At 47.8% G+C, this 12,410-nt stretch overlaps 1 protein-coding gene across 1 annotated transcript in view; it reads left to right on the top strand.

Annotated features, from left to right (window-relative positions):
* The window catches only part of KIF7 (kinesin family member 7), a 216,779-nt gene that overhangs the window by 121,885 nt on the left and 82,484 nt on the right, over nucleotides 1–12,410 (top strand). The window contains exon 8 of the mRNA XM_063925793.1: nucleotides 3,225–3,385. Coding sequence (XP_063781863.1) covers nucleotides 3,225–3,385 — 161 coding nt within the window. The remainder of the gene's footprint in view (nucleotides 1–3,224; nucleotides 3,386–12,410) is intronic.

The raw sequence follows: 12,410 nt of genomic DNA, 5'->3' as shown, positions 1-12,410 counted from the left end.
ATAAATCTACTAAGGGTGTCCGTGGAAGCTCCAATTCTGCTTCCTCAACGTCCAGATCTACTAATGCAGGGGCCTTGTTATTACAGCCACCTGGAACGGCTGTCTTTGACGGCGTGGCTGTTGAAACCTCTATCCTAAAATCAAGAGGATTTTCACAACAGGTAATTCAAACCATGCTTAGAGCAAGAAAGTCTTCTTCAGCTCGTATTTATCATCGAATATGGCAGGCCTATATTCATTGGTGTAGCGAAAGAGGTACGGATCCAAGATCTTTTAAAGTATCCAGGATTTTGGATTTCCTCCAAGCAGGAATGGATAAGGGTTTAAAGGTGGCTTCCTTGAGAGTTCAAGAGTGTCAGATTTAGGAGCACTGTTATGTAAGTCTCCTTTTCTGATCTTTTATCCAGATAAGGCAGTTCTCAGAACTAAATCTGGTTATCTTCCGAAGGTGGTTTCAAAGTGTCACCTGAACGAAGAAATTGTAGTCCCGGCTTTTCAGGTATCGGGACTTTCTGCGTGAGAAGCGTCGCTGGACGTAGTCCGTGCATTAAGAATTTACGTAGATCGTACTAGTGCCATCAGAAAGACAGATTCTCTCTTCATTCTCTATGGATTTCATAAGAGGGGATGGCCTGCTACTAAACAGACGCTAGCAAGATGGCTTTGAATGACGATTTCAGAAGCATATTCTCGTGCTGATCTCCCTGCTCCGGCTAATGTCTCTGCGCACTCTACACGTAGGGTAGGTTCTTCATGGGCAGCACAACATGGTGCTTCAGCAGAACAGATTTGTAAGGCAGCCACATGGTCTTCCATTAACACATTCATTAGACATTATGCCTTGGATACTTTTGCCTCTCATGATGCGGAATTCGGGCGAAAGGTTCTCCTGGCTAATCAGGAGCGTCCCCACCACTAATAATGGCTTTGGGAATCCCAATGTTATCCTGTGGATAACCTGTGGACCCAGCCGGAGAAATATACCGTTATGGTAAGAACTTACCGTTGATAACGGAATTTCTCCCATGTCCACAGGGATCCCACCCTGACGCACCTGATTTAAGGATCTTTACAATCACTAGACCTCTTCCCTCTTGTATGGAAGATTGTGCATGTGTGTTCTTATCGCTTGAATAGGGTTCTACATGATGCTCCTGCCTAATTGCTGTGAAAACAACTGATTTGACTGAGTCGGTGGGCGGGATTATATGGATGAGCCCGATGCATCCTGTGAGGCCAGAAAGCTTGTGACTATTTGGTGCCATTTCCGCTGTCGCTCCGGCATATCCCATTGTTATCCTGTGGATACCTGTGGACATAAGAGAAATTCCGTTATCAACAGTAAGTTCTTACCATAACGGTATATATTGTTTCCCATGTTCCATGATGATTGCTACCAGAAATATCAGAAGTGTGAAACATTAGTATCTAGTTGGTATCCCCTGTAGGCACGGGACTCAGCTGACGACTAGTGGGAGCACTGCTTAGTAGCTTCTATGTAGTAAGTTTGTCTTCAGTCTCCAGGATCCTACGTCAACTAAAGCCTATCTCACAGAGCTCCAGATTGATTTCATGTAACCTCAGCATCATTAGTTCAGCTGTCCTGTGGAAAGGAGGAGATTGAACAGTTTAAGTTTATCAGCAAAATACATGTTCCAAACATGAGGGGTAATTCAGACCTGATCATATATGTGCTAAATTTAGCACATCTACGATCAGTTTCACAGACATGCGGGGGGACGCCCAGCACAGGGCTAGTCCGCCCCGCATGTCTGGCTCTGCCCTCCTCTCCTCCCCCTCCCCGCACAGGTACAAAAACATGATAGCTGATAGCATCTCACTGGTGTCCCGGGGTGCACACTCCAAAAAGTAATACAGACTGCGATCGCTGCCGCTGCAGTGATCCAATGTGAATTACCCCCTTGGTAAGGGTCCGCGGTGCTGTTCACCTCAATCTCTTTCTGCTTTGGGCTCTGCCTTTTGGACTGGCTTCAGGCATGTTCGCTTAGATCAATGCAGTAATCCATGGGGTGATAGTCTTACCTGGACAATCAGCAAATAAAGGGGAAATACTCGTATTTGTTGCAGGCTCGTGTACTGGGGATAGTCCTGGCTTTCAGTCCACTGTTGGATCATTAAAGTAGACTCCTTCAAAAGCATTTTACAGTACCTACAAAGTTCCACTCAAAGGTCTACTTTGACTGAAAGTGCATTCCTCAACTGAGTTGGATGATTACATCTTCAGGGGGCCTTTGCTCTTCTTGGAGGTGACCAAGCACCTGATACTGTAAATGTGATGGAGTTCAGAACTGTATTCAACCCTCAGTTAGAGGATAACAGTCTATGCTAGAAAGAGCAGTCATGATCCAGTCAGATAGTGACTGGTTTACCTAAGATTGCCTTGGCCATGAGAGGCATCAGCAGGTCCCTGATATTGGTGAAGCAGTACTTCCTGCCTTGGCTGCAGTTTTCATTCTGGGGGTAGAAAACACAGAAGCAGATATCGGAAAGAAGGCACATTCATCTAAGGGAGCCAGATGTTGACTTGATGACATCTCATTGAGCTACAAGGTGGAGTGCTTCTGCTCCAGGACTTCTAACTTTCTGTCCCAAATGATGTAAGGGCTCATTCCACCAGATCTCTTGGGTGGTGCAGCACTGGGCCCCAGCAGAAAAACTGTTTCTGGTAGTCTCCGGGTCTTTGGTAGAAGTCCCCATGGATTTGTTTGTTCCTACATTAAATCCTATTCTCCGATTAGAATCGGGCACTTGACACCTTCCTTTATGCTTTTTGATCATGTTTCTGTTCATAGTTTTTCACTGCTTCTCCTTGTTGGAGTTAGGGTTATGTTTTTCATTTGTAGACCATTGTTCCCTTTTCCCTCTTACTCTGTCCTTTAGGGCTTTGTTATAAAAAACACTATAGTCCCAAACAGCCAATCATAGTATAAAAGGGGAGAAGCTTGAGATTTGACTGTCAAATTTAAAGTGCTCAAGATTCTATACCACTCTCTATACCCAGTGTTCCAGTGTCCCCTATTAGTTCCAGTGAAAATTATTTAATTTTAGTCGGGAAAAATAAATAAATCTTGTAATAGTGATTGTGCTGTTTATACTTACAAATTGATATGCTATACATGGTACAAGTGCAATGCCTTTATTGTTTGGTCCAGATTTCAGACAGCATTGCTTCTTTGTCTAAGGAGCTTAAACAACATTTTCAGATTGGAACACAGCAGCTGGTGTCCAGCCTGGAGGAGACTGACAACGTACTGTACAGGAACTTCAGTGAGGATTCTGACCCCTCAATCCACTCTGAAGGAGAAACAGATAAAGAGAATGAGGAGTCTGAGAGAGAATCCAACAAGTCTCAACCTTCACACCGGTAAATGTTTCCTACCTGCCTTTATGATTGCTGCTCATTGGTCTGTTACGTTTACTAAAAAATATTACGATTTCAGTACATACCATTACAATATGTAAAACAAAAAGGCATTACGGACTATATTTACAATACTTCATTTTCAGAAATGTTTTAAGATATCTGTACCCAAAACTGGCATTGCTGTTTTAGGTGTAATTGAAAAAGTAAAACATAGAGGTAAAAGATTTGTTACCTGCATTGTGGAAGTCTGTCTAGTGTGTCTGATGTCTGAAACGTTAATGGCGGGTATCTGGTCTTCACTCATGCTGGCAGTGTGTTTGGCTCATCGAGGAGTGAAGTGGGAAACCCCGTTGCTACACTAAGGGATATATTCAATTAAAGTTGGATCCGTTCCAACATGTATTTGTCGGAATTTATCCGACAACCCCAATTCAATCCCATCTTAATTCAACTTTTTCAAGTTGAATTAAGATGAGACGCAGAGGAGAAGAAGGGGGGCGAGCCGCGGGGGGGCAGCCGGCGGGCATACAGGGAGATCAGTGCTGCAGCAGGATGTCACTCAGCCGCCCGACCTCACGGCAGCTTCCACCCGGCTCCAGCAGCGTGCTGGAGCCGGGTAGAAGCTGCCGTGAGGTCGGGCGGCTGAGTGACATCCAGCTGCAGCGCTACTGTAGTGCTGATCTCCCTGTATGCCCGCCGGCTGTCCCTGTGGCTCCCCCTTCCCACCCCCCCACCCCCCCTCGCCTCCTTTTGGGTCCGCATCTTATTCCGACATCATTTTGATGTCGGATTGAGATGGTCGAAAAGGGGGCCAAAACCTGTCAGATTTGGCCCCGTTTTCGACATCAACACGTGGATCGGCAGCTATTCCGCCGATCCACGTGCTTTTCGACAAGTCGAATGCCTCGACTTGTCGAAAAGCATTGAATAGGTCGAATCACGTTTCGACCTTAAAAAGTCGAAAACTGCCGTCTTTTCGACAGACGGCAGTTTTCAACATCAATTGAATATACCCCTAGAGGCGGATAATATTTTGCATTACCGTTCTACTGAAAATTCTTGGTCGCATTACCATTGAGACCAAGAATTTTCAGTTTAGAGTGGAATTAGCCATTTAATAATTCCTGGTAGTGCTCTATTTTATTTCTATTATTAAAAATATATTTTACTTTTCAGACTGCTATATGCAAACGTACATTTACGGCCTGATTCAGAGGTGCATACATTATTTTTCTGCACCAGGTCTGCATCTTTATGCAAATGCAGCCGATTCTCTGCCCCACTGTCTGCATGTACTTAGGTGCAACACCATTGCACCATCGCTTACAACATCTTTGCTTACCACCTCTAAATCAGGCTCTAAGAGTTATGGGTTAAAGTTTGAGTGCTGGTCAGTACTGAAGATATTTGAGGGAGGTGCTCAGAACCTTTTGCTATGTGCATCAGAAAATAATGGATTTCAGTGGAGCAAACATTTGGTGACTGATGACATGAAGGAACTTTTGCTTGTAGTGACTTTAGTAACAAGGTTAAGAACCTCTTAAAGATGACCTATATATAAATGAAAATGATTGTCTGATATTTTTAGTCTCCGTTAATGTATGCTTATTTAAAGATGTCGTCCGAGTACCTTTATATTTTCTCTGACGTCCTAGTGGATGCTGGGAACTCCGTAAGGACCATGGGGATTAGCGGCTCCGCAGGAGACTGGGCACAAAAGTAAAGCTTTAGGACTACCTGGTGTGCACTGGCTCCTCCCCCTATGACCCTCCTCCAAGCCTCAGTTAGATTTTTGTGCCCGGCCGAGAAGGGTGCATTCTACGAGGCTCTCCTGAGTTTCTTAGTAAAAGTTTAGTTTTAGGTTTTTTATTTTCAGTGAGACCTGCTGGCAACAGGCTCACTGCATCGAGGGACTAAGGGGAGAAGAAGCGAACCTGCCTGCTTGCAGCCAGCTTGGGCTTCTTGGCTACTGGACACCATTAGCTCCAGAGGGACCGAACACAGGCCCAGCCTCGGAGTCCGGTCCCAGAGCCGCGCCGCCGGCCCCCTTACAGAGCCAGAAGCAAGAAGAGGTCCGGAAAATCGGCGGCAGAAGACATCAGTCTTCACCAAGGTAGCGCACAGCACTGCAGCTGTGCGCCATTGCTCCTCATACACACTTCACACTCCGGTCACTGAGGGTGCAGGGCGCTGGGGGGGGCGCCCTGAGAAGCAATAAAAACACCTTGGCTGGCTAAAATTACATCACATATAGCTCCTGGGCTATATGGATGTATATTAACCCCTGCCAGATTACAGATAAAAGCGGGAGAAAAGTCCGCCGAGAAGGGGGCGGAGCCTATCTACTCAGCACACTGGCGCCATTTTCCCTCACAGCCCCGCTGGAAGGACGTCTCCCTGACTCTCCCCTGCAGTCCTGCACTACAGAAAAGGGTTAAAAAGAGAGGGGGCACTAATTAGGCGCAGTATAAATAAAACAGCAGCTATAAGGGGAAAAACACTTCTATAAGGTTATCCCTGTATATATATAGCGCTCTGGTGTGTGCTGGCATACTCTCCCTCTGTCTCCCCAAAGGGCTAGTGGGGTCCTGTCCTCTATCAGAGCATTCCCTGTGTGTGTGCTGTGTGTCGGTACGATTGTGTCGACATGTATGAGGAGGAAAATGGTGTGGAGGCGGAGCAATTGCCTGTAATGGAGATGTCACCCCCTAGGGAGTCGGCACCTGAGTGGCTGAGCTTATGGAAGGAATTACGTGACAGTGTCAGCTCTTTACAAAAGACAGTAGATGACATGAGACAGCCGGCTACTCAGCTCGTGCCTGTCCAGGCGTCTCAAAAGCCATCAGGGGCTCTAAAACGCCCGTTACCTCAGATGGCAGATACAGACGCCGACACGGATACTGACTCCAGTGTCGACGATGAAGAGACGAATGTGACTTCCAGTAGGGCCACACGTTACAGGATTGATGCTATGAAAAATGTTTTACATATTTCTGATAACACAAGTACCACTAAAAAGGGTATTATGTTGGTGAGAAAAAACTGCCTGTAGTTTTTCCTGCATCTGAGGAATTAAATGAAGTGTGTGATGAAGCGTGGCTTTCCCCCGATAAAAAACGGATAATTCCTAAAAGGTTATTAACATCATACCGCTTCCCGCCAGAGGATAGGGCACGTTGGGAAACACCCCATAAGGTGGATAAAGCGCTCACACGTTTGTCTAAACAGGTGGCACTACCGTCTCCTGATACGGCTGCCCTTAAGGAACCTGCTGACAGAAAGCAGGAGAATATCCTAAAATGTATATACACTCACACGGGTGTTATACTGCGACCAACAATCGCCTCAGCCTGGATGTGCAGTGCTGGGGTGGCTTGGTCGGATTCCCTGACTGACAATATTGATACCCTAGATAGGGACAGTATATTACTGACTATAGAGCATTTGAAAGATGCATTTCTATATATGCGTGATGCACAGAGGGATATTTGCCGACTGGCATCAAGAGTAAGTGCGCTGTCCATTTCTGCCAGAAGAGGGTTATGGACGAGGCAGTGGTCAGGTGATGCTGATTCCAAAAGGCATATGGAAGTATTGCCTTATAAAGGAGAGGAGTTATTTGGAGTAGGTCTATCAGACCTGGTGGCCACGGCAACTGCTGGGAAATCCACATTTTTACCCCAGGTAGCCTCTCAACATAAGAAGACGCCGTATTATCAGGCGCAGTCCTTTCGGCCCCATAAGGGCAAGCGGGCAAAAGGCTCCATTTCTGCCACGTGGCAGAGGGAGAGGAAAAAGGCTGCAGCAAATCAGCCAGTTCCCAGGAACAGAAGCCCTCTCCCGTTTCTGCCAAGTCCTCAGCATGACGCTGGGGCTTTACAAGCGGACTCAGGCACTCCCCCTCGCCGTTTCCTAAAGTCTGCTTTAATGACGTCTCCCTCCGACAGGGAGGCGGTATTGGAAGCCATTCACAAGCTGTATTCCCAGCAGGTGATAATCAAGGTACCCCTCCTGCAACAGGGAAAGGGGTATTATTCCACGCTGTTTGTGGTACCGAAGCCGGACGGCTCGGTGAGACCTATTTTAAATCTGAAATCCTTGAACACTTACATACACAGGTTCAAATTCAAGATGGAGTCACTCAGAGCGGTGATTGTGAACTTGGAAGAAAGGGATTATATGGTGTCTTTGGACATCAAGGATGCTTACCTCCATGTCCCAATTTACCCTTCTCACCAAGGGTACCTCAGGTTTTTGGTACAGAACTGTCACTATCAGTTTCAGACGCTACCGTTTGGTTTGTCCACGGCACCCCGGGTCCTTACCAAGGTAATGGCCGAAATGATGATACTCCTTCGAAGGAAGGGAGTTTTAGTTATCCCGTACTTGGACGATCTCCTGATAAGGGCAAGATCCAGGGAACAATTGGTAGTCGGGGTAGCACTATCTCAAGTAGTGTTGCGGCAGCACGGTTGGATTCTCAATATTCCAAAATCGCAGCCGATCCCGACGACACGTCTTCTATTCCTAGGGATGATCCTGGACACAGTCCAGAAAAAGGTATTTCTCCCGGAGGAGAAAGCCAGGGAGTTATCCGAACTAGTCAGAAACCTCCTAAAGCCAGGCCAAGTGTCAGTGCATCAATGCACAAGGGTCCTGGGAAAAATGGTGGCTTCCTACGACGCAATCCCATTCGGCAGATTCCACGCAAGAACTTTCCAGTGGGACCTGCTGGACAAATGGTCCGGATCGCATCTTCAGATGCATCAGCGGATAACCCTGTCACCAAAGACAAGGGTGTCTCTCCTGTGGTGGTTGCAGAGTGCTCATCTTCTAGAGGGCCGCAGATTCGGCATTCAGGACTGGGTCCTGGTGACCACGGATGCCAGCCTGCGAGGCTGGGGAGCAGTCACACAGGGAAGAAATTTCCAGGGCTTGTGGTCAAGCCTGGAGACATCACTTCACATAAATATCCTGGAGCTGAGGGCCATTTACAGTGCCCTAAGCCAAGCAAGACCTCTGCTTCAAGGTCAGCCGGTGCTGATCCAGTCGGACAACATCACGACAGTCGCCCACGTGAACAGACAGGGCGGCACAAGAAGCAGGAGGGCAATGGCAGAAGCTGCAAGGATTCTTCGCTGGGCGGAAAATCATGTGATAGCACTGTCAGCAGTGTTCATTCCGGGAGTGGACAACTGGGAAGCAGACTTCCTCAGCAGGCACGACCTCCACCCGGGAGAGTGGAGACTTCACCCAGAAGTCTTCCACATGATTGTAAACCGTTGGAAAGAACCAAAGGTGGACATGATGGCGTCCCGCCTCAACAAAAAATTGGACAGGTATTGCGCCAGGTCAAGGGACCCTCAGGCAATAGCTGTGGACGCTCTGGTAACACCATTAGTGTACCAGTCAGTGTATGTGTTCCCTCCTCTGCCTCTCATACCCAAGGTACTGAGAATTATAAGACGGAGAGGAGTAAGAACTATACTCGTGGCTCCGGATTGGCCAAGAAGGTCTTGGTACCCGGAACTTCAAGAGATGCTCACAGAGGACCCGTGGCCTCTACCTCTAAGAAGGGACCTGCTCCAGCAAGGACCCTGTCTGTTCCAAGACTTACCGCGCCTGCGTTTGACGGCATGGCGGTTGAACGCCGGATCCTGAAGGAAAAAGGCATTCAGGAAGAAGTCATTCCTACCCTGATCAAAGCCAGGAAGGATGTGACCGCAAAGCATTATCACCGCATTTGGCGGAAATATGTTGCGTGGTGCGAGGCCAGGAAGGCCCCAACGGAGGAATTTCAACTGGGTCGATTCCTGCATTTCCTGCAAACAGGAGTGTCTATGGGCCTAAAATTAGAATCCATTAAGGTTCAGATTTCGGCCCTGTCGATTTTCTTCCAGAAAGAACTGGCTTCAGTTCCTGAAGTTCAGACGTTTGTCAAGGGGGTGCTGCATATACAGCCTCCTTTTGTGCCTCCAGTGGCACCTTGGGATCTCAATGTAGTTTTGGGGTTCCTAAAATCACATTGGTTTGAACCACTTAAATCTGTGGATTTGAAATATCTCGCGTGGAAAGTGGTCATGTGTTGGCCCTGGCTTCGGCCAGGCGCGTGTCAGAATTGGCGGCTTTATCCTGTAAAAGCCCTTATCTGATTTTCCATTCCGACAGGGCGGAATTGAGGACTCGTCCCCAGTTTCTCCCTAAGGTGGTGTCAGCGTTTCACGTGAACCAGCCTATTGTGGTGCCTGCGGCTACTAGGGACTTGGAGGACTCCAAGTTGCTGGACGTAGTCAAGGCCCTGAAAATATATGTTTCCAGGACGGCTGGAGTCAGAAAATCTGACTCGCTGTTTATCCTGTATGCACCCAACAAGCTGGGTGCTCCTGCTTCTAAGCAGACTATTGCTCGTTGGATTTGTAGTAGAATTCAGCTTGCACATTCTGTGGCAGGCCTGCCACAGCCAAAATCTGTAAAAGCCCATTCCACAAGGAAGGTGGGCTCATCTTGGGCGGCTGCCCGAGGGGTCTCGGCTTTACAACTTTGCCGAGCAGCTACTTGGTCAGGGGCAAACACGTTTGCTAAATTCTACAAATTTGATACCCTGGCTGAGGAGGACCTGGAGTTCTCTCATTCGGTGCTGCAGAGTCATCCGCACTCTCCCGCCCGTTTGGGAGCTTTGGTATAATCCCCATGGTCCTTACGGAGTTCCCAGCATCCACTAGGACGTCAGAGAAAATAAGAATTTACTTACCGATAATTCTATTTCTCGTAGTCCGTAGTGGATGCTGGGCGCCCATCCCAAGTGCGGATTGTCTGCAATACTTGTACATAGTTATTGTTAACTAAATCGGGTTATTGTTGTTGTGAGCCATCTTTCCAGAGGCTCCTCTGTTATCATGCTGTTAACTGGGTTCAGATCACAGGTTGTACGGTGTGATTGGTGTGGCTGGTATGAGTCTTACCCGGGATTCAAAATCCTTCCTTATTGTGTACGCTCGTCCGGGCACAGTATCCTAACTGAGGCTTGGAGGAGGGTCATAGGGGGAGGAGCCAGTGCACACCAGGTAGTCCTAAAGCTTTACTTTTGTGCCCAGTCTCCTGCGGAGCCGCTAATCCCCATGGTCCTTACGGAGTTCCCAGCATCCACTACGGACTACGAGAAATAGAATTATCGGTAAGTAAATTCTTATTTTCATGTTCTATGTATTTGTCAATATTAAAACGTCAACGTCACCTGCCTTTCAATGTCAATCATATACTTCTAGTTATATAATTTTTTCTCTATCGTCCTAGTGGATGCTGGGGTTCCTGAAAGGACCATGGGGATAGCGGCTCCGCAGGAGACAGGGCACAAAAAGTAAAGCTTTAGGATCAGGTGGTGTGCACTGGCTCCTCCCCCTATGACCCTCCTCCAAGCCAGTTAGATTTTTGTGCCCGGCCGAGAAGGGTGCAATCTAGGTGGCTCTCCTAAAGAGCTGCTTAGAAAAGTTTAGCTTAGGTTTTTTATTTTACAGTGAGTCCTGCTGGCAACAGGATCACTGCAACGAGGGACTTAGGGGAGAAGAAGTGAACTCGCCTGCGTGCAGGATGGATTGGCTTCTTGGCTACTGGACATCAGCTCCAGAGGGACGATCACAGGTACAGCCTGGATGGTCACCGGAGCCTTGCCGCCGGCCCCCTTGCAGATGCTGAAGTAAGAAGAGGTCCAGAATCGGCGGCAGAAGACTCCTCAGTCTTCTAAAGGTAGCGCACAGCACTGCAGCTGTGCGCCATTTTCCTCTCTGCACACTTCACACGGCAGTCACTGAGGGTGCAGGGCGCTGGGAGGGGGGCGCCCTGGGAGGCAAATGAAAACCTATTTTGGCTAAAAATACCTCACATATAGCCTCCGGAGGCTATATGGAGATATTTAACCCCTGCCAGAATCCGTTAAAAGCGGGAGACGAGGCCGCCGAAAAAGGGGCGGGGCCTATCTCCTCAGCACACAGCGCCATTTTCCCTCACAGAAAGGCTGGAGGGAAGGCTCCCAGGCTCTCCCCTGCACTGCACTACAGAAACAGGGTTAAAACAGAGAGGGGGGGCACTAATTTGGCGTTAGAAATATATAAAACAGATGCTATAAGGGAAAACACTTATATAAGGTTGTCCCTATATAATTATAGCGTTTTTGGTGTGTGCTGGCAAACTCTCCCTCTGTCTCTCCAAAGGGCTAGTGGGTCCTGTCCTCTATCAGAGCATTCCCTGTGTGTGTGCTGTGTGTCGGTACGTGTGTGTCGACATGTATGAGGACGATGTTGGTGAGGAGGCGGAGCAATTGCCTGTAATGGTGATGTCACTCTCTAGGGAGTCGACACCGGAATGGATGGCTTATTTAGGGAATTACGTGATAATGTCAACACGCTGCAAGGTCGGTTGACGACATGAGACGGCCGACAAACAATTAGTACCGGTCCAGACGTCTCAAAAACACCGTCAGGGGTTTTAAAACGCCCGTTTACTTTAGTCGGTCGACACAGACACAGACAGGGACACTGAATCCAGTGTCGACGGTGAATAAACAAACGTATTCCTTATTAGGGCCACACGTTAAAGGCAATGAAGGAGGTGTTACATATTTCTGATACTACAAGTACCACAAAAGAGGGTATTATGTGGGATGTGAAAAAACTACAGTAGTTTTTCCTGAATCAGATAAATTAAATAAAGTGTGTGATGATGCGTGGGTTCCCCCCGATAGAAAATTATGGGCGGTATACCCTTTCCCGCCAGAAGTTAGGGCGCGTTGGGAAACACCCCTTAGGGTGGATAAGGCGCTCACACGCTTATCAAAACAAGTGGCGGTACCGTCTATAGATAGGGCCGTCCTCAAGGACCAGCTGACAGGAGGCTGGAAAATATCATAAAAAGTATATACACACATACTGGTGTTATACTGCGACCAGCGATCGCCTCAGCCTGGATGTGCAGAGCTGGGGTGGCTTGGTCGGATTCCCTGACTAAAAATATTGATACCCTTGACAGGGAC

Source organism: Pseudophryne corroboree, chromosome 6, assembly GCF_028390025.1.
Source record: "Pseudophryne corroboree isolate aPseCor3 chromosome 6, aPseCor3.hap2, whole genome shotgun sequence".
In the NCBI taxonomy this organism is placed as follows: Eukaryota; Metazoa; Chordata; class Amphibia; order Anura; family Myobatrachidae; genus Pseudophryne; species Pseudophryne corroboree.
The sequence above is the reverse complement of the archived record's forward strand: the minus strand, read 5'-3'. Positions and strand labels throughout refer to the sequence as shown.